Genomic DNA, 27598 nt, shown 5'->3' with positions numbered 1-27598 from the left:
TTTCCATGATCTCACTACTTGTTTCCCTTAATTCCACAGACTTCATGCCAGTTCCCTTAGTAAATACAGACGCAAAAAAAACGTTTAAGATCTCCCCCATTTCTTTTGGTTCCGCACATAGCCAACCACTCTGATCTTCAAGAGGACCAATTTTATCCCTTACAATCGTTTTACTCTTACATACCTGTAAAAGTTCTTTGAATTATCCTTCACTTTGACTGCCAAGGCAACCTCATGTCTTCTTTAAGCCCTCCTGATTTCCCTCTTACGTATTTTCTTGCACTTTCTATACTGCTCAAGCACCTTATTTACTCCCAGTTTCCTATACATGTCATACAACTCTTTCTTCTTCTTTATCAGAGTTGAAATATCCCTTGAGAACGAAGGGTCCTTATTCCTATTCACTTTGCCTTTAATCCTGACAGGAACATACAAGCTCTGCACTCTCAAAATTTCTCCTTTGAATGCTTCCCACTTATCGATCACAATCTTGCCAGAGAACAACCTGTCCCAATCCACGTTTTACGATCTTTCTCATTTCTTCAAATTTGGCCTTCTTCCAGTTTAGAACCTCAACCCTAGGACCAGATCTATCCTTGTCCATGATCAAGTTGAAACTAATGGTGTTGTGATGACTGGTACCAAAATGCTACCCTACACAGACTTCCATCACTTGTCCCAACTCGTTTCCTAACAGGAGATCCAATATTGCAACCCCTCTAGTTGGTCCCTCTATATATTGGTTTCGAAAACTTTCCTGAACGCATTTTACAAATGCTAAACCATCTAAACCCCTAACAGTATGGGAGTCCCAATCAATATATGGAAAATTAAAATCCCCTACCACCACAACTTTATGTTTCCTGCAGTTGCCTGCTATCTCTCTGCAGATTTGTTCATCCAATTCTCGCTGACTATTGGGTGGTCTATAATACAAGCCCACTAATGTGGCCATACCTTTCCTGTTTCTCAGCTCCACCCATAAGGACTCAGTAGACAAGCCCTCTAATCTGTCCTGCCTGAGCACTGCTGTAACATTTTCTCTGACAGGCAATGCTACCCCCGCCCCCCACCTTTCATTCTTCTGCCTCTATCACATCTGAAACATGGGAACACTGGAATATTAAGCTGCCAGTCCTGCCCCTCCTGTAGCCAAGTTTCACTAATTGCTATAATGTCATAATTCCACGTGTCAATCCACGTCCGCAACTCGTCTGCCTTCCCCGCAATACTCCTAGCATTGAAATATATACACCTCAGAAGATTTTTACCACCACTCACAACTTTTCTATTAGCGGATTTGCTTAAACTTTTAACATCATTTATTTTCACCCCAGCCTCACTGTCAGCTCTGACACTCTGGTTCCCATCCCCCTGCAAATCTAGTTTAAAGCCTCCCCAATAGCACTACTCCCTGAAAGGATATTGGTTCCCCTGTAGTTCAAGTGTAACCCGTCTCTCTTGTACAGGTCCTCAGAAGAGGTCCTAATGATCCTAAAATCTGAAACCCTGCCCCCTACACCAGTTCCTCAGCCACTTGTTCATCCTCCAGATCATCCTATTCCTACCCTCACTGGCACCTAGCACAGGTAACAATCCTGAGATTACCACCCTCGAGGTCCTGCTTTTCAACTTCCTACCAAGCTCTCTATACTCACTCTCCAGGACCTCCTCACTCATTGTTGCTATGTCATTGGTACCGATGTACACCACGACATCTGGCTGATCACCCTCCCATTTCAGAAAGTCATGCAATCGATCAGAGACATCCTTGACCTTGGCACCCGGGTGAGAGGATGAGATGTGACTTGATAGAGGTGTACAAGATGATGAGAGGCATTGATCGTCTGGATAGACAGAGGCTTTGTCCCAGGGCTGAAATGGCTAGCAGGAGAGGGCACAGTTTTAAGGTGCTTGGAAGCAGGTTCAGAGGAGATGTCAGGGGTAAGTTTTTTTTACACGGAAGGTGGTGAGTGCGTGGAATGGGCTGCCGGCGGCGGTGGTGGAGGCGGAAACGATATGGACTTTTAAGAGACTCCTGGATGGCTACATGGAGCTCAGAAAAATAGAGGGCTATAGGTAAGCCTAGGTAGTTCTAAGGTAGGGATATGTTCGGCACAGCTTTGTGGGCCGAAGGGCCTGTGTTGTTCTGTAGGTTTTCTATGTTTCTATGGGAATCGAACCCGTACTCTGAAAACCGGGGGCGTGGAGCGATGGGGACAGCAAAGGTTCTGAGGGAAAAATTAAAACTGTAGCTGGTGTAAAATGCGGCAGGTAGGTCGGGCAGCGTGTGATGGGCGAGAGTCCCTCCACCCGTCACGTGATCCCGTGTCTCGCTCCTATTTCAAACGCAGATCTGCAGCATCTGCGGGGTTTTCGCTTCAGAAGTCCCGCCCCGCTTCCGAGGCCCCGCCCCCGCCCTCACAGTCCCCGGATGGGCACTGGTTTTCTTTCCGTTCTCTGTTGAAGCGGATCGTCGGCGGGGAGCTGGGGGACGGTTCGCTGTCTGCGGGGCAAATAGAGCAAGTTCCCATCGGTGAGTATTGAGACCGGTCACTAGGGTGAACGAGACCGACAATTTCCCATCGGTGAGTACTGAAGCCGATTCCGGGTGGTGGAGGGGTGATCTGATGTTGGGCAGAGTCCTGTTAACTTCCTCGAACTGTCGGCCTCGTCCCGCTTCTTGGACATAACCTGCCTGGGTTCGTCCGTGATGTGGGACGTTCACACTGCACAGCCTGAGATGAGCCGCCGCTCAGACCCTGGGGTTCTGGTCCCAGGAGCGGATGAGGTGCTGATGCTGGGATTAAACCCATCCGGTGAGTTGTACTTGGGGAACTTTATCTGCATCACCCGGCTCGGATTCGGATCCTAACTTCACCTGAATCGATGCCAGGGGTCGATAATTGTTTTATACTGGAAGGGGCCGTTCGGCCTGTTGTGTTCTTGCAGACACGAGGGTTAAACAGAAGAATCGCACCCTCGGGACACTGATCCACGTGTATGAGTAGTTTCATCTATCCCTGTTCAGACAGGACAGTGAGATCCGGATCTCTCACGTCCTCTCGGGGATCTGGGAAGTTTATTTCCATCTTCTTTCCATTGCAACGACTTGCCGAAATGCTGACAATGTTTCCAGATATCTGGCCCTATTAATGCGAGAATTAAGTCTTTTTTTCATTTATCTGGGTTTCTCGGAAATGTGTACACTCGCTCCAGAAGTTCCAAAGGAGCAACTCAGGCTGACTAACAGTTCCACGCGATTAAGTTAGGGAATCTTTATATTGTTTTACATGTACAGAGGTACAGTGAAAATCGTGTCTTCGGTATTATGCACATCGATCAATACGTTACAGTAGTACACTGAGTTAAAACGATACCAGGGTGTAACAAATCATGATGGTTACAGATAAACTGCAGTGCAAAGGTTCCCCTTCTAATTGTTTCCAAACTAAGACACAGCGTCACTTGAGAGAACCATTGTGACAAAGTGGGAGCTGATGTTTCCTTCCACTTCAACAAAATGGCCCTCCTAGCTATCAATGTTTTTGAGAAAAGATGGGGTTCATTTGCTCGTTATTATCATTTGAGTTAATTGATAGATTTCCTCCACGATCTAATTGTAAATTTTGGTACTTTTTTTTGCTGGCGGTTTGATGTTCATCTTCAGAAGCTTTTTGTGTGACGCATGGCGCCGGGATTGAACACCTAATGGGGTTTCTTTCCCACTTTTCTCGCTTAGTAGGTTTTTTTCATTACCAAAATTTTTACAATCTTTAATGTTCTTTTTCTTGAGACATTGTAAGCGTTCTTTGATGTACTCGTATTAATTTTGGCTAATAGTAATAAACAGATTTTTTAAAAGAGTAAGTGCAGTGTGGGTAGATATGTGGTGCAAAGTCACATCGATTTAGACTGTGAGGTCAGGTCAATATGCTGGAGAACATTCAGTTCGCTTATAACAGCAGAATGGAAACTGTCCTTGAAACTGGTCGTATGTTTCTGTTCCATTTAATCTTCGACCCGATGGGAGGGTGAGAAGTGAGAATGTTCAGGGTTGTGGGGATCTTTCATTATGTTGGCTGTTTTACTGAGGCAGCGGGAAGTGTAGACTGAGTCCATGGAGGGGAGTTTGGTTTCTATGATGTGCTCAGCTGTGTCCACAGTTCTCCGCTATTTCATTCAGTTAAAGAAATAGCAGTAGATAGTAGCCGTATTAAGATGTGAGGTATGGGGATGGGATACTTTCTGCGGAGCATTGATACATATACTGAACTTCTTAGTTAAGTCAAGTTTATTGTCATTTCGACCATAAGCTACTGGGACAGTACACAGTAAAAACGAAACAACGTTCTTCCAGGGCTATTGTTTGTTCTGGCTTTGTTATATTGGAATCTGTTATCTAGTAGTGTGTACTATTATTTCAGTATCTGTGTATTACTGGACGACCATCGGAGAGTGCACTTGATTCCTTCTCCCACCGGGTTCCATCTGCTCATTCCCTGCCCATCTGGTTGAACCTCTGTCCAGTCTGTATCCCAATGATATATATCAACCATCTTGTTCAATCTCAGTCCAGACTGTGTCCCATTGCCGCAATGATATATTTCAGCAAACTCTCTCCTAAATTTTGTCTTTATTGCGAAGATTTGTTTTACATCTTTTCCAGGATTGGGTTTTTGATAGCTGGAGCTACCAGAGGTTTAATTGAACACAGCATGTGGCAGGGTAAAAGCAGCCATTTCAATTTTAGTTTCCCAGTAACAAAATGGCTGCAGTGTTAATCTTTGTAATAATGGAGCTCACAGCATCTGATGTTGAGTTTGTTATTTCCTTTTTCAGTTATTTTCGGTGAGCCACTTCCTCCGTTTCCAGGGTAACAGCCCGTCAGAGCTGCAGCAAGTGTTGTACTTTTTATCGCTCTGTGGTCACCGCCTCTCAGCGTAGAGACAGTGGCCTCAGGAGCAAATGTAACAGAGTGACAGTGGGAGGAAAGGATGCTGTGAGCATTGACTGTATGGAATGAATCACACCAGGGTCAGAATGAACTCTGAAATAACAAACTGATTGGAGTGGGGTGGTATTTAGATTTTAGCGCGTTGCTGATATTTTGCAATCAGTTACCATCTGTGCATTAAAATGAGGAGGTGGAATAAAACTAGAGTTGCATGAAATTTGAAGTAAGAAGATGAAAATACTGGAAATGCCCAGCAGATCGACAGCTTCTTGAACAGTCCCAGTTTAGATATCGGGTCTTCCACCATTTCTCCTTTCACAGATGTAACCTGATGTACTGAGTTCCCATAATTTTCTACTTTATAATTTTACATTTTGTTCCTGCTACACTGAGGGGAAACATGGCAATATCCCACACAGCAATGACATTGTGACCAACGTGCTCAGTTTAGTTGCTGGAAACAAGCTGAAGTGTATCTGCATCCTCTGACAATGTACAGACCGGTGAACCAGCCTGACCACCAGCCCCGGCAGAGGGTCATTAGGTTCCAGTTCCATCTCAGATTTTGAGCCGGAAATGGGAGGAACATCACGGCAAATCGCTGGCACCAAAGCGGCTTTGTATTGGTTATAATATTGGGCTGGTGACTCTGGCAGTATACGGGCTTCAGTCCAGGTTGGTAATTCGACAGGTTGGAATTTCCTCAGTCTGCAGTGAAGCTGAAGTCTCGGGCGGTTAGACATTGGTTATGGGGAAATTGCCGTCTGCACACCCAGTGGGACATCAAATCTGACAAGTATTCTGGAGATTTTTGAACAGCTAACTATGAGGATTGATGAAATAGGGCAGTGATGTTGTTCATCTGAACTTTGGAAATGTCTGTAAGGAGGTCCCGCATGGCAGCCGATATGGAAGGATAGGTCCCGAGGGATTCATGGGGAGCTGGCGAGGTGGATTCACACCGGGATCGAGAACAAGAAGCAGAGGGTGATGACTGAAGATGGACTTAGCAAATGGAGGCCTATGACGAGTGGGATGTGCTTGTCACTGTCGAGACCTTGTTATTTTTTTATTCATGCCATTGATTTGTATATGAATGTACATGGCACAGTTTGCAAGTTTGATACTAAATTCAGGCATCTGGTTGATATTGCAACAGGTTACAATAAATTTCAAAGACATCTTGGTCAGTTATGGAGATGGGCTGAGAAATGGCGAATGGTTTTCAACTTGAACAAGTGAGAGTTGGTGCTTTTGGACAGTCAGACCAGGGTGGGACCGGTATAGTGAATGGGAGGGCAGGGAGTGTTGTGGAACAGATTGAGAAACAAAAACAAACATCATTAATATGCAACACAGACTATAATGCAGATAGAGAACAGATACGTGGCTCCTACAGACAGGCTCAGCTCTGATACAGGGTCTTCCATCTGAAATATTAACATACTCTCTGTCTTGTCGAACAATTCTAGCGGTTTTGTTTTAATTATGTTAAAGATATTTTGCCAACTTGCTGTTTTGTATGTATAGCGCGTCTACATTGTCTTTAACAAGGTGCGATGTGACAGTCTGGTAATAGCAAAGTAAATGCTCAAAGAAATCTTGACCGGGGTTTAGGTGATAATATGGATCTTAAAATCCTGCTGGAGAAAATGTCATGATTCTGAACAAGATGTCACGATGTTAACGCAGCAGGCCAGACAGCATCTCTAGGAAGAGGTATAGTCGACGTTTCGGGCCAAGGCCCTTCATCAGGACTAACTGAAAGAAGAGCTAGTAAGAAGTTTGAAAGTGGGAGGGGGAGGGTGATATCGGAAATGATAGGAGAAGACAGGAGGGGGAGGGATGGAGCCAAGAGCTGGACAGTTGATTGGTAAAAGGGACATGAGATGATCATGGGACAGGAGGCCTAGGGAGAAAGAAAAGTGGGAGGGGGGGAACCAGAGGATGGGCAAGGGGTATAGTGAGAGGGATAGAGGGAGAAAAAGGAGAGAGAGAAAAAGAATGCATGTGTATATAAATGAATAAATAACGGATGGGGTACAACGGGGAGGTACCCCTTCTCACTGTACACCTTGTCTATCCTGTGGGTCACCCCCCACCTTTTCTTTCCCCCAGGCCTCCTGTCCCATGATCCCCTCATATCCCTTTTGCCAATCAACTGTCCAGCCATTCGCTCCATCCCTCCTCCTCCTGTCCTCTCCTATCATTTCAGATCTCCCCCTCCCCCTCCCACTTTCAAATCTCTTACTCACTCTTCTTTCAGTTAGTCCTGACGAAGGGTCTCGGCCTGAAACGTCGACTGTACCTCTTCCTAGAGATGCTGCCTGGCCTGCTGCGTTCACCAGCAACTTTGATGTGTGTTGCTTGAATTTCCAGCATCTGCACATTGCCCCGTGTTTGCATGTCACGATGTTATGGGTGAGATTGCATTGTTCAGGATGTCAGAGTTTTTCTATGTAGACTCAGACCATATATTGCCATTGGTGTCATTACCAGGTGATGTTAAACTGAAATGAGACAGTGAGAATCAGGTGTGATTGAGATATCTGTATAATTCAGTGACGAGAGGAATGGGTGTCCCATTGGTCAGCAGAAATGTTTTAACCCACACTGCTAGAACAGTTGTCCATTACTCTCCACAGCGCCAACAGTGGTAGGAGGACCAAAGCAGTGGGCGCTGTCTGCTCAGCCTGCCTTGCCTTCCCATTGACACATCACTCCCAGTCCAGGGCACAAGACTGGTTCCTAAAAGGGAATTGTCTGCAATATAGCGTGTAGATACACCGGAAAGTCCCGGCGCAGTGTACAATCCATGGAAATAGATGGGAGCAGGTGGATCAGGCTGTGTCAAGGCTTCAGTGGACAGGTCCAAGATGTTTGGCAGTGTTTGCCTCAGTTTAAAATCAAAACAGTGTTCCCCTTTACACTTGAATTAATGTTTGACCCTCCTGTTAATTTTGTTTTGTTATAGAGCAGCAAAAACTGATCACATCTGTCCTCAAAATGGCTCAAGGTGCGAGCAGGGGAGGAGTTCCAGTGACGTCAACATCGAGAAAGAACACAGGTACGTTGGTGAAGTATTTTAATTTATAAATATTGCTTAGACTTTGTGTCTGTGTTTAATTCAATATCAGCAATTCACAAATATTTGTGAAAGGACTGAGCGGAGGGATGACAGAGAGAGAATTAACATCTCAGGGGTAAGCACAGTCACACGTGCAAAGGGGTACGTTTACTGTCTGTTCCTGCTCCTCTCGCAGATTGTGATTAAAGTAGCGAGTTACTCCAGAAGACATTCTGCAGATGCTGAAAGTTTTGGGCAACACAAAGAAACACAAAATATTGGCAGAACTCAGCAGGTCAGGCAGCATCCATGGAGGGGGATAAGCATTTGATGTTTTGGATCAGGACCACAAAGAATAGAAAGTAATGTGGCAATATCTAGAATTTCTGTCCCCTCATTTCCAGTCCGATGAAGGGCCGTGCCCGAAACGTTGATTGTTCATTCTCCTCCATAGAGGCTGCTTGACCTTTTGAGTACCTCCAGCATTTTGTGAGATATCCCAGAGACTTGCCGAGGAAGGGGTTGACCAGGCAGGCAGACAGTAAGCCAGAGCAAAGCGGTGGTGATGGGCAGTACCAGGAGAATGATGGTGATGGGTTATGATACTCTCAGGAATAAGCAGAGTCCTTTCCAAACAGAGAGGTATATTTCTGGGGAGACAAAAGAGCAGCCTTCAACAGATAGAACTATAACCCCTCCTATACCCCCCTCCCACCCCCTGGCCTGTGCCCATTCCTCTCCCCCCCCCATATATATATTTCGGACTGTATTTGGTGATCTTTAGGTTCCAGAGAGAAAGTTGCTGCTCAATATGGGGTCAGTAATTTTTTAATTTTCCCCATTTTCATTCACAGGTCCGAGCTCAGAGATCTCCGAGCTCCTGGCAAGCTGGGACGATTTCCAGCTGCTGCAGTTGACGGATTTCTACTGGGACAGGCTGGAGCAGGCGATGGAAGGAGGGGTGCACGGAATGAGCCTGGCGTTAACGGCCGAGAATCAGTTCAGTGGAGAGGAACATCGGGTGAGTGGGAGGGAGAATGGGTTTGAATTGTCACACGTCACAGGACTGATGGGTGTCGGAACTCTGACTCATCGGATATTAAATAGATAAAATAAAAACTGGGAAATAAGTATTGTACATACAATCTCAAAGATTTAAATCTGAACCAGTGATAGAAAGAGGTGAAAAGACCCCGCGGACTGGTGGGTAGCTGCTCAGTGTTCAGAGTGAGTTGAGCAGGTAACAGTTGTGTGGGCTTCCAGTATTAAATGGAAATATGACGGGAGGTTTCGGTTTGGGAAGACCGTGCAGCGTGCCGGCAGGATGTCAGTGAGAACCGGGGCATCATCTGTGGGTGCTGCAGGAGCTGGAGTGTGTTCTGTTCTGGGTGGAGATGATTGTGTTACAATCTGTAACTGCAAACAGTGTGGATCGGGGAATACTGCCATGTTGTAATGTGTAATCACTGAATAAACCTCCATCGGAAAGGGCAAAGGAAAGGCATCAGGTGTCAGCCGGTAATCCGCTGTCATGTTGGACACTGGCAGACTGAGGAGATGAATCACAGCATCTTTTCTGCAATTTCCCTGGGACCGTTCACTCTGTTATACAAAAACCCTCCTGAGTTCCTTGTTCATCTGTGATTGTTATTTTCTGATTTCTGTTTCCATCGTCAAATCCGGTGAGGAATTATTTACGGATTTGGAGCCAGGTCAATGAAGCGGTCACAGACCAGCCAGAATCTCATTGACTGGTGGACCAGGTTCACGGTGAATGTCCCCCCGTGTGCTCTGCACTCAGAATGTACAGTCCATGTCCAGACAGGGTGACTGCTCAGTGTGATCCCGTTATAGAACATAGAACATAGAATAGTACAGCACATTGCAGGCCTGTCCGCCCACAATGTTGTGCCGACTCTCAAACCTGCCTCCCATATAACTCCCCACCTTAAATTCCTCCATATACCTGTCTAGTAGTCTCTTAAACTTCACTAGTGTATCTGCCTCCACCACTGACTCAGGCAGTGCATTCCACGCACCAACCACTCTCTGAGAAAAAAACCTTCCTCTAATATCCCCCTTGAACTTCCCACCCCTTACCTTAAAGCCATGTCCTCTTGTATTGAGCAGTGGTGCCCGGGGAAGAGGCGCTGACTGTCCACTCTATCTATTCCTCTTATTATCTTGTACACCTCTATCATGTCTCCTCTCATCCTCCTCCTCTCCAAAGAGTATAGCCCTAGCTCCCTTAATCTCTGATCATAATCTATAGTCTCTAAACTAGGCAGCATCCTGGTAAATCTCCTCTGTACCCTTTCCAATGCTTCCACATCCTTCCTATAGTGAGGTGACCAGAACTAGACACAGTACTCCAAGTGTGGCCAAACCAGAGTTTTATAGAGCTGCATCATTACATCGCGACTCTTAAACTCTATCCCTCGACTTATGAAAGCTAACACCCCATAAGCTTTCTTAACTACCCTATCTACCTGTGAGGCAACTTTCAGGAATCTGTGGACATGCACCCCCAGATCCCTCTGCTCCTCCACACTACCAAGTATCCTGCCATTTACCTTGTGCTCTGCCTTGGAGTTCGTCCTTCCAAAGTGTACTGCCTCACACTTCTCCGGATTGAACTCCATCTGCCACTTCTCAGCCCACTTCTGCATCCTATCAATGTCTCTCTGCAATCTTTGACAATCCTCTGCAATATCTACAGCACCACCAACCTTTGTGTCATCTGCAAACTTGTCAACCCACCCTTCTACCCCCACATCCAGGTCGTTAATAAAAATCACGAAAAGTAGAGGTCCCAGAACAGATCATTGTGGGACACCACTAGTCACAACCCTCCAACCTGAATGTACTCCCTCTACCACCACCCTCTGCCTTCTGCAGGCAAGCCAATTCTGAATCCACCTGGCCAAACTTCCCTGGATCCCATGCCTTCTAACTTTCTGAATAAGCCTACCATGTGGAGCAGAGTGTGATCCCGTTACAGAGCACATCATTTACTCCTCATTCTCTGTGTGAATCTGTCAGTCCCCAATATGTTCACCGTTACTCTTCACAGAAAATCTCTGATCTCGCTGATAAGGGAGAGCGGGCGGACAGTTCTAAACTCCTCCTGAGCCTGGTGATGGAGAAAGGCTCCCGCGCCCGGAGGGTGATGTGGGAAACCTTTGTGAAAATGCAGAACTGTGTCCCAAATTTGGACAAAATACTGAAGGAAATACAGATATATGGTGAGATAATATCAGCAATTAATTTAAATTTGGATCACAACACAGCACACCTTACAAATTTACAAAAATGATTTCCTCAATTTGTTTAAATTCATCAGGTTGTGATCCCTCCCATCGACCAATTCCCGCTCAACTTTTACTAGAGTTTCTCAGTGAGCTGAAAGGTAAGTGACCGTGCATTGAACATTGCAGAGGAAAACACTGAGATAAGCCATTAGGCCTATCATATTGTGCCGAAACAGCTAAGAAGTAAATCAGACACACCCAAGCTCTAATCTCTGCTTCCTACACCATGTCCATATGCGTCCATCTTCCTTACATCCATGTGTCTATCCAAACGTCTCTCAGAAGTCCCTAACAATTTGCCTCTACCACCGTACCAGGCAGTGCATTCCAGGCATCCACGGCTCTCTGATTTAAAAAAAAACTATCTCTCACATCTCCCATAATCCAACCCCCTCTCACCTTCACTGCAGGCCCTCTAGTAATAGACATTTGAACCCCAGGAAAACTATTCTCTCTGTCTACTCTATCTAAGCCTCTCATAATGTTGTCAACCTGTGTCAGAGCTCCCTCGGCCTCCGATGGTCCAGAGAAAACAATCTAATTTTCTCCAGCCTCTCATGATAGCACATGCCCTCTGAACCAGACAGCATCCTGGTGAATCTCTTGTGCTCCCTCTCTAAAGCCTCAACATCCCTCCGGTAGTGGGGCAATTGGAACGGTACGCAATGGCCCAGATGTGGCCGAAGCAGAGTTCATAATGTTGAAACCTGACCTCTGTTTCCACCAACGGTGGTACTTTACGTCGGGCGGTTAAATTGTTGAGCCACAAAGATCTGACCAGGTAAATGTTGGCACTGTGACAGAGAACACAGTGAGACACAGGGAAACGTGTTTGCTAGAGGGAGAGTTTTCAAAGGACATTTTGAGGAAAGAGGCAGAGAGCTGGCGAGTTTGACTAGAGTTGTCACACCGCTCGGGGACCTGCAACTACAGATCTCCACCAGAGTCTGTGTGGAGAAGGGGGCGATCCGGAGAATGGGAAAAAAGAATTTCTTCACACCAAAAAGTCAAAACCTTCTCTTGCCAGCCACTGTCCCCTCCTGAACAGCCTCATCCTTAACCATTTTCTAAACTCCCCCAGTTCCTGCAGATTATCTTTTCTTAGAGTTGGGCGTCCACTGAAGTTCCAGTCACAGAACAGTAATAATAGCATCACTTTAATTAGAAAAGCAGGTAACATCCCAACCGGTCTGTTCAACCACAGAGCAGCATATGAACACCGCTGTGTTCACATCTGCACTCCCCAGTACAAACACTGCTACAGTGTTAGAGAGGGTGAGATTGGGGGACAAATTCCTCAGCTCAGTCCACAGAAGCTGAAATTCCTGTCTGCCAGTGTTGTGTGATGGATACTGTGGAAGAGTGAGAGATGGGAATTAGGACAGGGAAACCGAGAGTTGTGGGATCGTGACAAGGAAAGTGCAAAGGACTGAAATTATCCGTAAATAATATTACAATTTGTCAAATTGTGATGGTCTGGATGGGAAGCTCACTACATCCATAAGCCCATCATGTCAGTGAGAATGGAGCCCGGGGCAGTGCATGGGCTCAGAGATTGTGAGGCTTCATCATCGCAGACTGAGTTAGACAGAGGAGAGAGCGTAAGAAAGACAAATATCACAAAACTTATTAACATTGCATCAGCCCATGTTTCACTGATTATTCGAAGCTCTTAACAGAAATATAAGGAATCTCGGCCAGAATCCTGGTTCAATCTCTTTCATTTACAAGAACAAATCCCAAAGACAATAATTTAAATCTGGGACCAGAGAGAGACAAATCTGGAAGTTTACAAATTACTCACGTCTCTGTCACCTCTGTTAATGATGTTCCAGTCCACATGCGGTCAATGAAACCCCTCAGTTTCCCTGCACCATGGGTTTGGTAAATCGCTACAAGCTTGTCCTTCACTAATCATCCTGTTGTTTGCCGAGGGAACAGACACGACAGTGAATTTCCCACACCCATTTCTGAATATCAAACAGATACACTCCCAGATTATTGAAGAACATCATTTCAACAATTGTCACATTCTCTAAAGTAAATATGTACACAATCAATATTTTCCTACACTCCCAATCACAGCCAAATACATTCAGTGGAAACCCTAAACATATCTGACAGAGTCCCGACACACTGTGAGACCCCACACACCCCTGACAGGGTCCAAAAACAGTGTGAGACCCCAGACGTCCCTGTGAGGGTCCTGACACACTGTGACACTCCACATACCCTGACGGGGTCCTGATCCAATGTGAGACACCACACACTTCTGACAGGATTCTGACATGCTGACGAATCTCATAGAATTTTTTGAGGATGTAACTAGTAGAGTGGATAGGGGAGAACCAGTGGATGTGGTATATTTGGATTTTCAGAGGCTTTTGACAAGGTCCCACAAAGGAGATTAGTGTGCAAACTTAAAGCACACGGTATTGGGGGTAAGGTATTGGTGTGGGTGGAGAGTTGGTTAGCAGGCAAGAAGCAAAGAGTGGGAATAAACGGGACCTTTTCAGAATGACAGGCGGTGACTAGTGGGGTACCGCAAGGCTCAGTGCTGGGACCCCAGTTGTTTACAATATATATTAATGACTTGGATGAGGGAATTAAATGCAGCATCTCCAAGTTTGCGGATGACACGAAGCTGGGTGGCAGTGTTAGCTGTGAGGAGGATGCTAAGAGGATGCAGGGTGACTTGGATAGGTTGGGTGAGTGGGCAAATTCATGGCAGATGCAATTTAATGTGGATAAATGTGAAGTTATCCACTTTGGTGGCAAAAATAGGAAAACAGATTATTATCTGAATGGTGGCCGATTAGGAAAAGAGGAGGTGCAACGAGACCTGGGTGTCATTATACACCAGTCATTGAAAGTGGGCATGCAGGTACAGCAGGCGGTGAAAAAGGCGAATGGTATGCTGGCATTTATAGCGAGAGGATTCGAGTACAGGAGCAGGGAGGTACTACTGCAGTTGTACAAGGCCTTGGTGAGACCACACCTGGAGTATTGTGTGCAGTTTTGGTCCTCTAATCTGAGGAAAGACATCCTTGCCATAGAGGGAGTACAAAGAAGGTTCACCAGATTGATTCCTGGGATGGCAGGACTTTCATATGAAGAAAGACTGGATGAACTGGGCTTGTACTCGTTGGAATTTAGAAGATTGAGGGGGGATCTGATTGAAACGTATAAAATCCTAAAGGGATTGGACAGGCTAGATGCAGGAAGATTGTTCCCGATGTTGGGGAAGTCCAGAACGAGGGGCCACAGTTTGAGGATAGAGGGGAAGACTTTTAGGACCGAGATTAGGAAAAACTTCTTCACTCAGAGAGTGATGAATCTGTAGAATTCTCTGCCACAGGAAACAGTTGAGGCCAGTTCATTGGCTATATTTAAGAGGGAGTTAGATATGGCCCTTGTGGCTACGGGGGTCAGGGGGTATGGAGGGAAGGCTGGGGCAGGGTTCTGAGTTGGATGATCAGCCATGATCATAATAAATGGCGGTGCAGGCTGGAAGCGCCGAATGGCCTACTCCTGCACCTATTTTCTATGTTTCTGTGTTTCTATATCCCTGACAGCATACTGAAACACCTTCAGACCCCACACATCGCCGATAGTGTTCTAAAACACCCCTGACACGGTCCTATAACACTGTGAGACCGCACATGTCCCTGAAAGGGCTCTGACACACTGTGAGACCCACACACCCCTGACAAGGCCCTGACACACTGTGAGACACTACACATCCATGACAAGGTCCTGACACACAGTGAGACCCACACATCCCGTTCAGTGTCCTAAATCACCCCTGACCGTGTCCGGACACAATGTGAAACCCAACAAGTTCCTGACAGGGTCCTTACACACTGTAAAACCCAACACGTCGCTGACAGGGTCCTGACACACTGTGAGACCCCGGGCACCCCTGACAGGGACCTGACACACTGTGAGAACCCGGACACCCCTGACAGGGACCTGACACACTGTGAGAACCCACACACTCCTGACAGATCCTGACACACTGTGACACCCCACACGTCCCTGACTGCTTCCTGACACACTGTGAGATCCCACACGCACCTGACAGGTTCCTGACACACGGTGAGACAACACATAGCCATGAAAGGGTCCTGACGCACTGTGACACCCCACATACACCTGGCAGTGTCCTGACTCACTGTGAGACCCCACACGTCCCTGACAAGGACCTAACACACTGTGAGACCCCACACATCCCTGACAAGGACCTAACACACTGTGAGACCCCACACATCCCTGACAAGGACCTAACACACTGTGAGACCCCACACGTCCCTGACAAGGACCTAGCACACTGTGAGACCCCACACGTCCCTGACAAGGACCTAGCACACTGTGAGACCCCACACGTCCCTGACAAGGACCTAACACACTGTGAGACCCCACACGTCCCTGACAAGGACCTAGCACACTGTGAGATCCCACACGTCCCTGACAAGGACCTAGCACACTGTGAGATCCCACACGTCCCTTACAGGTTCCTGAAACACTGTGAGACACCACACACACCTGACAGGGCCCTGACACACGGTGACATACCACAGGTCCCTGACAGGTTTCTGACACACTGTGAGACCAAAAACACTCCAGGCAGTGTCCTGACACACTGTGACACCCTACAGGTCCCTGACAGGTTTCTGACACACTGTGAGACCAAACACACTCCAGACAGTGTCCTGACATACTGTGACATCCCACAGGTCCCTGACAGGTTCCTGACACGCTGTGAGACCCCACACGCCCCTGAGAGGTTCCTGATACACGGTGAGACGACACACAGCTATGACAGGGTCCTGACGCACTGTGACACCCCAGATACACCTGGCAGTGTCCTGACTCACTGTGAGACCCCACACATCCCTGACAAGGACCTAACACACTGTGAGACCCCACACGTCCCTGACGGGTTCCTGAAACACTGTGAGACACCACACACACCTGACAGGGTTCTGACACAATGTGATACCCCAAACACTCCTGGGAGGGTCCTGACACACTGTGAGACTCCACACTTCCCTGACAGGGCCCTGACACACTGTGAGACCACAGACACCCCTGACCACTATGAGACCCCACACACTCCTGACAGGGTTGTGACACACTGTGAGAGCCTGCACACGTCTGACAGGGACCTGACACACTGTGAGACCCCGCAAACCCCTGACAGCGTCCTGACACAATGTGAAACCCCAGAAGTCTCTGACAGTCTGAGATCCCACACACACCACTCACAGGTTCCTGACAGACTGTGAGACATCACACACACCTGACAGGGTCCTGACACACAGCGAGACTCTGCAAACGTCTGACAGGGTCCTGACACACTGTGAGACCCCACACACCCCCGATAGGGTCTTGACACACTGTGAGACCCCACATTTCCGTGATAGGGTCTTGACACACTGTGAGACCCTGGACATCCATGACAGGGTCCCGACACACTGAGACCTCACACACACCTGACAAGGTCCTGACACAGTGAGAGACCCCACACACCCCTGATATGTTCCTGACATACTGCCCGAACCCACATACAACTGACAAGTTCCTGACACACAGTCAGACCCCACACACTCCTGACAGGATCCTGACACACCGTGAGACCCCGCAGACCCCTGACAGTGTCCTGACACAATATGAAAACCCAGAAGTCCCTGACAGGGACCTGACACACTGAAAGGCCCCACACTCTCCTGACAGTGTCCTGGCACACTGTGACATCCCACACGTCCCTTACAGGTTCCTGACACACTGTGAGATGACACACATCCATGACAGGCTCCTGACGCACTGTGAGACCGCACATACACCTGGCAGTGTCCTGGCACACTGTGAGACCCCACACATCCATGACATGGTCCTGACACAGAGTGAGACCCACACGTCCCTGACAGGTTCCTGACACACGGTGAGACGACACACATACCACTCACAGGTTCCTGACACACAGCGAAACCAGACACACACCTGACAGGGTCCTGACACACTGTGAGACCCCGCACACCTCTGACAGGGTCCTGACACACCTTGACAGCCCACATGTTGCTGACAGGTTTCTGACACACTGTGAGACCCCGCACACGTCAGACAGGGTCCTGATACTCTGTGAGACCACACACACCCCTGTTAAGGGACCGACACACTTTGAGACCCCATATCCCTGACAGGATACTGAAACACTGTGAAAACCCACACACCGCTGACAGTGTCCTAAAACACTGAGAACGCACACGTCCCTGACAGGGCCCCGACACACTGTGAGACTCCACACACACCTGACAATGTCCTGACACACTGTGAGACCCCACACACACCTGGCATGGTCCTGACTCACTGCGAGACCTCACACTCCCCTGACAGGGTCCTGACACACTGCGAGACCCCACAGGTCATTGACAGGGTAATGACACACTGTGAGACCCCACACATCCATGACAGTGTCCTGACACACTGTGACACCCCACACGCCACTGACAGGTTCCTGACACACGGTGAGACGACACACAGCCATGACAGGGTCTTGACGCACTGAGAGACCCCACATACACATGGCAGTGTCCTGACACACTGTGAGACCCCACACGTCCCTGACAAGGACCTAGGACGCTGTGAGACCCCACACGTCCCTGACAGGTTCCTGAAACACTGTGAGACACCACACGCCTGACAGAGTCCTGACCCAATGTGAGACCACAAACATTCCTGGCAGGGACCTGACACACTGTGAGATCCCACACACCCATGAGAGGGTCCTGACACACTGTGACACCCCACACACTCCTGACAGGGTCCTGACGCACTGTGAGACCCCACACACCCCTGACAGGGTCCTGACGCACTGTGAGACCCTGCACACGTCTGAAAGGGACCTGACATACTGTGAGACACCACACACTCCAGACAGTGTCCTGACACACTTTGACACCCCACAGGTCCCTGACAGGTTCCTGACACACTGTGAGATCCCACACGTCCCTGAGTGGTTCCTGACACACGGTGAGACGACACACAGCTATGACAGGGTCCTGACGCACTGTGACACCCCACATACACCTGGCAGTGTCCTGACTCACTGTGAGACCCCTCACATCACTGAGAGGGTCCTGACACACTGTGAGACCACACACACCCCTGATGAGGTCTAGACACACTGTGAGACCCCACACTTCCCTGACAGGGCCCTGACACACTGTGAGACCACAGAGACCCCTGACACACTATGAGACCCCACACACTCCTGACAGGGTCCTGACACACAGAGAGACATCACACACTGCTGTCAGTGTCCTAAATCACCCTTGACAGTGTCCTGACACAATGTGAAACTCAACACGCCCCTGTCAGGGTCCTTACACACAGTGAGACCCAACACGTCCCTGACAGGGTCCTTTCACACTGTGAGACACAACATGTCCCTGACTGTGTCCTGACACCCTGTGAGACCCCGGACAACGTTGACAGGGATCTGACACACTGAGAGACCCCACACTCTCCTGACAGTGTCCTGGCACACTGTGACATCCCACACGTCCCTGACAGGTTCCTGACACACTGTGAGACGCCACATGCCCTTGACAGGTTCCTGACACACTGTGAGATGACACACATCCATGACATGGTCCTGACGCACTGCGAGACCCCACACATCCGTGACATGGTCCTGACACAGAGTGAGACCCCACACACCCCTGACAGGGACATAACACACTGTTGAGACCCCACACGTCCCTGACAAGTTCCTGACAGACTGTGAGACCCCACACGTCCTTGACATGGTCCTGACACACTGTGAGACCCCACACGTCCCTGACAGGATCCTGACACACTGTTAGAACCCATACACCCCTGGCAGCAGCCTCACACCATGTGAAACCCCTAAGTCCCTGTCAGGGTTCTGACGCACTGTGAAGCCCCGGACACCCCTGACAGGGACCTGACGCACTGTGAGACCCCACACACTCCTGAGAGTGTCCTGGCACACTGTGACACCCCACACGGCTCTGTCAGGTTCCTGACACACTGTGAGACACCACACGCCCCTGAGAGGTTCCTGACACACTGTGAGACCCCACACGTCCCTGACAGGATCCTGACACACTGTTAGAACCCATAAACCCCTGGCAGCAGCCTCACACCATGTGAAACCCCTAAGTCCCTGTCAGGGTTCTGACGCACTGTGAAGCCCCGGACACCCCTGACAGGGACCTGACGCACTGTGAGTCCCCACACACTCCTGAGAGTGCCCTGGCACACTGTGACACCCCACACGGCCCTGACAGGGTCCTGACACACTGTGAGACACCACATTCCCCTGAGAGGTTCCTGACACACTGTGAGACACCACACGCCCGAGAGGTTCCTGACACACTGTGAGACACCACACACCCCTGACAGGGTCCTGACACACTGTGAGACACCACACACCCCTGACAGGGTCCTGACACACTGTGAGACACCACACGGCCCTGACAGGGTCCTGACACACTGTGAGATACCACATTCCCCTGACAGGTTCCTGACATACTGTGAGACGACAAACATCCTTGACAAGCTCCTGACGCACTGCGAGACCGCACATACACCTCGCAGTGTCCTTACCCAATGTGAGACCCCAAACACTCCGAGCATGGTCCTGACATACTGTGACATCCCACATATCCATGAGAGGGTCCTGACACACTGTCAGACCCCACACACCCCTGACAAGCCCCAGACACACTGTGAGACCACACACACCCCTGACAGGGTCCTGACACACTGTGAGACCACACACACCACTGACACACTGTGAGATCCCACACACTCCTGACAGGGTCCTGACACACTGTAAGACCCTACACGTCCCAGACAGGTTCGTGATGCACAGTGAGACCCTGCACATGTCTGACAGGGACCTGACACACTGTGAGACACCACACACTCCTGACAGGATACTGACACACTGTGACACCCCACACGCCCTTGACAGCGTTCTGACACACTAAGAGACACCACGCACTCCTGACAAGGTCCTGACACACTGTGAGACCCCAAACACCCCTAACAGGGTCCTGGCACAGTGTGAGACTCCACACACCACTGTCAGTGTCCTAAAACACCCCTGACAATGTCCTGAAATACTGCAAGACCACAGACGCCCCTGACAGCGTCCTGACACACTGTGACACCCCGCACACACCTGACAGCGTCCTGACACACTGTGAGACTCCACACACCCCTGACAGAGTCCTAACACACTGTGAGATCCCACACACCCTGACAAGGTCCGGACACACTGTGAGAACCCACCCGCTCCTGACAGGGTCCTTCAACAGTGTGAGTCACAACTCACCACTGTCAGTATCCTAAAGCACCCCTGGCATGTTCCCGAAACACTGTGAAAGCACAGACGTCCCTGACAGGGCCCTGACACACTGTGAGATCCCACACACTCGTGACATTGTCCTGACACACTGTGAGACCCCACAAGTCCCTGACAGTGTCCTGACACACTGTGAGACCCTACACGTTCCTGAAAGGGCCCTGACAAACAGTGGGACCCCACACGTCCCTTATAGTGCTCTGACACACTGTGAGACCCCACACACCTCTGACAGGGTCCTGATACTCTGTCGGATCCCACACACTCCTGGCAAGGTCCAGACTGCGTCCAAACACCCATGACATGATTCGAACACCCCAACCACCGACCCACAGTGCACGTGCTGATCAGCAAAGCTACTTCTTTGTATTTTGAATCACTGATGGTGAGAGGGGAGGGGGAGCTGTGATTCCTCGACCTGTTCCTTTGACAGAATGCCCACTACCTTCTTCTCCATCTCCATACACCACATCAACACTGGAGATTAAAAGTTTCTTCCACAGGAACAATCACAGCTGTGACAGTACTGGGAGTTTGTCCAGTACGGGACACTTGGGGGTCAGTAAACTACCAGGGAAATACTCACCATCACAGCATGTGGAAATGTGATGATCTGGTGTTTATCTAGAACAGACTTCTCTGTCCAGTCAGGGGTCTGTTAATCTGATTTACTTCACTGTACGAACATCCATTGATTAATGCAATTAATGCAATAGTGTTGAGCTAACTCTTGTGCACTTAAATACTGAGCTCTGAGTTGAGGCATCTAACAGTTTGATCACGGTCTGTTCCCATGGAAGATGTTCAACAGAAACACAAGGAGACTCTGCGGGCACAAACTGAAACGCTGAGAGTGAACACGATCCTGATGAGGGAGAAGGTGAAGGTTTTCCAGCTGGTTGATCGATACGCTGAGCTCACGGTCATTTCTACTGTTCGAGATCGGAGACTGGTGGAACATGAGCTGCTGGCAAGAGGCAGAGACCACGAGGAGTGGAGAGAGGAACATCTCCGCGGAGAGCTGGAAAAAATCCGCACTGATCAGCTGTTCCAGAGCAGCTTTTCCTGGAGTAAATCCAAATCTGGGCGTTCAGCAGCAGTGGCCGGAGTGCCAGGGATCGGGAAAACCACAATGGTACAAAAGATTGTTTATGACTGGGCCACGGGGAAAATATTCCAACAATTCCAGTTTGCCTTTAGTTTCAAAATCCCGGATTTAAATTCCATTAACTGCAGAATAAACCTGAAGGAACTGATTCTGGATCAGTATCCTTACTTTGGGAATACCCTGAGAGAGGTCTGGAAGAACCCAGAGGGATTGCTGTTTATATTTGATGGTTTGGATGAATTCAATGACAAAATTGATTTTGCTGACAGTCAGAGAGACACAGAACCTCGGTCCACATGCACAGATCCTGAATTCAAGTGCAAGGTGTCTGACATTGTGTACAGTTTAATCCAGGGCAAGCTGCTCCCAGGGTGTTCAGTGCTGGTGACAACCCGTCCCACTGCGTTACATTTACTGGAAAAGGCGAAGATCAGTATCTGGGCTGAAATCCTGGGATTTGTTGGTGAGGAACGGAAGGAATATTTCATCAGGCATTTTGAAGATCAGACGGTGGCAGCAGCTGTTTTCAAACACGTGGAGGAGAACGAGATCCTGTACACCATGAGCTACAACCCCTCCTACTGCTGGATCCTCGCTCTGGCACTGGGCCCCTTCTTCATACAAAGAGTCAGGGACCCACAGCGAGTTCCCAAGACCATCACCCAACTGTATTCCTACTATATTTACAACATCCTGAAAAACCACGGCCGTGAGATTGAGAACCCCCGTGATGTGTTACTCAGGGTTGGTCAGATGGCCTTCAGAGGAGTGGCTGAGAAGAAGATTGTGTTTACAGATGGAGATTTGATCAAATACAATCTGCAGCCTTCCCAGTTCCTGTCTGGGTTCCTGATGGAGCTTTTGGAGAGAGAGGATTCTGCCCGGAGCGTGGTGTACACATTCCCACACCTCACCATCCAAGAGTTTGCAGCTGCAGTCGCACAATTCCTGAATCCACATCCCGGGGATATTCTGAGATTCCTCACTGAAGCCCACAGCACGACAGACGGTCGATTTGAGATATTTCTCCGTTTTGTTGCTGGTCTCTCCAACCCAATGACAGCTCGGGGCCTGGAGGAGTTTCTGGGTCCATTTCCTCATCAAACAACCTGCCGGGTGATTGACTGGGTGAAGGAGGAGGTTAAACGCCAGAGTGGAAACACATGGAGTGAAGCTGGTAAAAGGAGCCTCCTGAACACATTGCACTACCTGTTTGAGTCTCAGAATCGTGGACTGGCTCGGGCCGCACTGGGATCAGTGGAAACACTTTCATTTCGTGGAATGACACTGACCCCGATTGACTGCGCGGTCCTGTCTCATGGCATCGGACACTGTGATACAATAAAACACCTGGACCTGGAGAACTGCAACATTCAGTGTGAAGCAATCCAGCGGCTGGGACCCGGGCTGCACAAGTGCCAGGAGTTGAGGTAACTTGAATTATCTCTCACTCTGAACTGTGAAACTGTCCAGGTGTGTTGTTTCAATGTAAAGGGATTTGGGTAAAACTGTGATAAATACGATTGTGAAGAATTGTGACAAATGCCATCCCCCTTCCTCCTGTGGGATCTCTCTACCCCATCCCCATTCCCCCTTCATCCCTGCCCCTCTCATCCCTGTCACTCCAGGAACACGTTTCTAACCATCGGGGAATGAGACAGGATATGTGGAGTTTACAGGGTCACACCGACAGACTAAATTACTGACATTCGGTGAATACCCTGGAGCTGGGCAGTGAGGGACATTGACAGTGATGGGAACTCCGATCAGTGATTTACTGAAGGGTTTAATGTTTCCTGAAATATCCGAGTAAGAGAAATTCCCTCAGACCCTCGGCTTGAATCACTTTGTTCCTCAATCTGTCTGTTTGTGTTTAGACTCGGGCGGAATGAACTTGGAGATTCAGGAGTGAAACTGGTGTCTGCGGCTCTGAGGAACCCGGAGTGTAAAATACAGAAACTGTGGTAAGTACCAGACTGTGGGAGACTGTGTTTACAGTCACTGGGTGTCCGACACTGAGCATTAATGTGATCAGTAATTGTGTTACTGATAAACACTGGGGATTTGTACCGTCTCCTGTCTCTCTGTGTCCTTCACCCTCACTCTCTCTCATCTCCAGGCTGTTCGGTGTCGGTCTCACAGATTCTGGTGCCGAGGATCTCGTCTCCGCTCTCAGTACAAACCCATCACTGACGGAGCTGAACCTGAGTGATAATAAACTGGGAGATTCAGGAATGAAACTGGTGTCTGAGGCTCTGAGGAACCCAGAGTGTAAAATACAGAAACTGGTGTAAGTACCAGACTGTGGGAGATTGTGTTTACAGTCACTGGGTGTCTGACACTGAACATTATTGTGATCATAATTGTGTTACTGATAAACACTGGGGATTTGTACCACCTCCTGTCTCTCTGTGTCCTTCACCCTCACTCTCTCTCATCTCCAGGCTGGACCGTGTCGGTCTCACAGATTCTGGTGCCGAGGATCTCGTCTCCGCTCTCAGTACAAACCCATCACTGACGGAGCTGAACCTGAGTGATAATAAACTGGGAGATTCAGGAATGAAACTGGTGTTTGCGGCTCTGAGGAACCCGGAGTGTAAAATACAGAAACTGGGGTCAGTAGCAGACTGTGGGAGATTGTGCTTACAGTCACTGGGTGTCTGACACTGAACATAAATGTGATCAGTAATTGTGTTGCTGATAAACACTGGGGATTTGTACCGTCTCCTGTCTCTCTGTGTCCTTCACCCTCACTCTCTCTCATCTCCAGGCTGTGGGATGTCGGTCTCACAGATTCTGGTGTCGAGGATCTCGTCTCCGCTCTCAGTGCAAACCCATCACTGACGGAGCTGAACCTGGGATCAAACTCGCTGACAGACCGATCTGTCCCCGGTCTCCGCCGTCTCATACTGACCCTCCCGAGTCTGGAGCTGATCGGGTGAGTGTTTGTGTTAATGTTCAATGTGATAAAATATCAGCGGATCCGCGGGTTTTCTGGTGATATTTGTCTGTGAGTGTTGTCCCCTGTTACTGACACTGTTGTGTAATCTGTTGATTTCATCTTTATTCTCCCATCTGTTTCAGGCTGCTTTACAATGAGTTCAGTGAGACCGGGGAGAATGAACTGAGATCTCTGCGGGAACCCAGACCCGGACTGACCGTGTTCGTGTGAACATCTGAATGTGTGAACATCCCCGCCCGCGGGATGCCGACATTTTAGCCGATTCCCCGCCCTCCCCTTTAACTCCCACCTTCCCCTTACCTTTAATGTCCGCGCGCCAGGTTTAATTCCCAACCGTTCTAACGGAGCTAGTTCCGTGCTCACGCTTTGTGTTGATCTTTGCGTGCCCGAGGTGACGTATTTCCGTCTCCTGTCCAGCGGCGCTGCTTCCGCCGGATGTGCAGGTTTGAGACCCCCCCCCTTCACGTGAGACCCGGGTAATTACACAGACAGGAAGAGCCCGGGGGCCGGGCTCAGTCTGGGACACCGGTGTCCCGGGGTGGGATTATCCCGGGAGAGAATCCTTTTGCTCCCATTGCTGAGGACGGTGCATTCGGCAGTCTGGCTGATATAATGATGTTAAATTGACAAATACCTCGGCAGTGACCCTGGATCTGTAGCGATCCCGGACACAGCCCTGAAGTGTGATTTAATAATCATCGGTTCCCCGATGCAGAGTGACGGTGAGAAACGGGACTGATTATTCAACCGGTCACCCGTTGTCGCCGGTCAGTTAGTTCTGTGTGACTGTGATTGAGTCGGGAGCAGCTTATTTATTCCCGCACGTCAGCAGCTCACACATTTAACTCCATGCTCCGTCAGACCATCCCTCTGCACATGTATCCTCCTTATCACTCGTTCCGCCTCACCTTTCTCTACTTCACACTTCGCATTCCGGAACCGTGTAGTCCCCACCTGTCCTTTATACTTCATCTCGCTATCCTCTCTCACATTCTGGATCCCTGCCCCCTGCAGATTTAGTTTAAACCCCCCCCAAGCAGCCCAAGCAAAACTTTCCTGCAAGAATGTTAGTACCCCTCCAGTTCAGGTGTAAACCATCCCGTCGGAACAGATCCCACCTTCCCTGGAACAAAGCCCAATTATCTAAAACCCTGAAGCCCTCCCTCCTGCACGATCCTCTCAGCCACTATTGATCTGTATAATCCTTCTGTCCCTCGCCTCACTCACACGTGCCCCACCTCTCCCTCGTACCCCATCCCTTATTTATTATTTATTATCATTATTATTTTTCCCCATTTTTTTCTTTCCCTTTATTCTCCCTCTGTGCCTCTCACTATAGTGGGTTTCACTTCCCCCTTTCTTTCTCCCTAGGCCTCCTGTCGCATGACCCTCCCCCTCCTCCATCTCTGTATACCTTTTGCCAATCACCTGTCCAGCTCTTGGCCCCATCCCTCCCCCTCCTGTCGTCTCCTGTCATTTCAGATCTCCCCTTCCCCCTCCCACTTTCAAATCTCTGACTACCTCTTCTTTCAGTTAGTCCTGATGAAGGATCTTGGCCCGAAACGTCGACTGTACCTCTTCCTAGAGATGCTGCCTGGCCTGCTGTGTTCACCAGCATTTTTTGTGTGTGTTCCTTGGTTAATGTGGCCGCCAGGGATGGAGTGAGACACTGACTTACAATGGGCCACTGTCGCACACAGAATCTATGGCGAAGGAACATACGGTGCCCGTGGATACAATCCCGGGATCGAGTGTGTTATTGATTGTAATAACAGTATTTTAATTTGTGTTTTATATCGTCTTGGGTATTGCATGTATGTTTGAATTCTAATAATTTTCTCATTGAATAAACTAATGTATATATCTCAGATATTCACACATACACATATACATGTGGATTTTGGGGAGAGGGGTGAGGGGTTTGGGAGGAAGAGGAGTGATGGGACGAGGAGTGGACTGATGAGACGGTGACCGTGGCGAAGTCACTGACTCAGTAGGGGACGAAAAGGGGCAAAAGTTCCTGTCACAAACTGGTGGTTTGAGACGGGGTGAAGAGGAGTGAAACGACAGGAAGGGAGCGGGAGTGGTGTGACCAGGAAGGAGGGAAACTGATGGGACGGGGAGGGAGGGAAACTGATGGGACGGGAAGAGAGGGGAAGTTACAGGACTAGGAGAGAGGGGTCTGATAGGACAGGGTGGGCAGGAACAGGATGGGGAGTGTATAGGGAGTGACTTACTCAATAGAGCAGGAAGGGTGGGTGGTTACGATCCTTCGCAAATAAGACGAGCTGCAAGAAGAGGGGGGTGCGGACAGGGGAAAGGGGGAGCGAGGGGGAGCGAGGGGTCGGGACGCGGTCAGGGCTGATGGACGGAGAGTTGAGTGTCGTAACGGAGGGAGAGGGGAGATACTCACTCAACGATGGAGGGAAGGGAAATTTCCCATCGGAAAATGTTCACCACCCAGGATGTGGTGGATGGCGGGAGAAAGGACAAGGGGACAGAGAGGGGAGGGTGTCAGGAGTGACGGGGTGAGTAGGGGAGAGACTCACTCGGTAACAGAGAGAGAAGCGGCGATGAGGAGAGGCGAAAATTGGCATCGTAAAATGGCAGCCAACCAGCATAAAGTGCACAACATCGAGGTGGTGGGGAGAGGAAAGCGACGGGAGGGAGGGAGAGGAGGGGTTTGTGAGTGATGGGATGGGAAAGGGGTTGACAAGATGGTGAGTGTGAGGGAGTGACATACTTCATGGTGGAGGAAGTGGGAGGGAGGGTCACAACCTGTCACAAAATGGCTGT

General features: G+C 49.1%; 1 protein-coding gene and 1 long non-coding RNA gene across 5 annotated transcripts; one reads left to right on the top strand and one right to left on the bottom strand.

Moving 5' to 3' along the window:
• The first annotated feature begins 2461 nt into the window (after positions 1 to 2461).
• LOC140208494 (NACHT, LRR and PYD domains-containing protein 3-like) lies at positions 2462 to 26417 on the top strand. 4 transcript variants are annotated; one of them, XM_072277188.1, is made up of 11 exons: positions 2462 to 2536; positions 7932 to 8024; positions 8879 to 9045; positions 11098 to 11269; positions 11368 to 11433; positions 21533 to 23270; positions 23718 to 23804; positions 23960 to 24130; positions 24285 to 24455; positions 24611 to 24778; positions 24925 to 26417. In XM_072277188.1, the coding sequence occupies exons 2-11, from the start codon at positions 7964 to 7966 to the stop codon at positions 25010 to 25012; spliced, it is 2889 nt and encodes a 962-aa protein (XP_072133289.1). In that variant the 5' UTR covers positions 2462 to 2536; positions 7932 to 7963; the 3' UTR covers positions 25013 to 26417. The 4 variants fall into 4 exon arrangements, with proteins under 4 accessions (XP_072133289.1, XP_072133291.1, XP_072133290.1 ...); XM_072277189.1 differs by having other exon boundaries at positions 2484 to 2536; positions 7937 to 8024; XM_072277190.1 differs by lacking the exons at positions 23960 to 24130; positions 24285 to 24455.
• Positions 7798 to 25205, bottom strand: LOC140208496 (uncharacterized). Its single transcript, XR_011888802.1, has 3 exons — positions 25103 to 25205; positions 13140 to 13305; positions 7798 to 8674 (listed from the first exon to the last, which is right to left on the bottom strand). It is a non-coding gene; the product is annotated as an uncharacterized lncRNA (long non-coding RNA).
• Positions 26418 to 27598: the final 1181 nt, after the last annotated feature.

This window comes from Mobula birostris, chromosome 13, assembly GCF_030028105.1.
Source record: "Mobula birostris isolate sMobBir1 chromosome 13, sMobBir1.hap1, whole genome shotgun sequence".
In the NCBI taxonomy this organism is placed as follows: domain Eukaryota; kingdom Metazoa; phylum Chordata; class Chondrichthyes; order Myliobatiformes; family Myliobatidae; genus Mobula; species Mobula birostris.
The sequence above is the reverse complement of the archived record's forward strand: the minus strand, read 5'-3'. Positions and strand labels throughout refer to the sequence as shown.

Bases quoted from the DNA above. Each gene is read 5' to 3' on its own strand.
- LOC140208494 (XM_072277188.1), top strand. From the start codon at position 7,964: ATGGCTCAAGGTGCGAGCAGGGGAGGAGTTCCAGTGACGTCAACATCG. The intron at 23,805-23,959 runs GTAAGTACCAGA...TCTCATCTCCAG, and splicing joins TGTAAAATACAGAAACTGTG to GCTGTTCGGTGTCGGTCTCA. The intron at 24,779-24,924 runs GTGAGTGTTTGT...CATCTGTTTCAG, and splicing joins CCGAGTCTGGAGCTGATCGG to GCTGCTTTACAATGAGTTCA.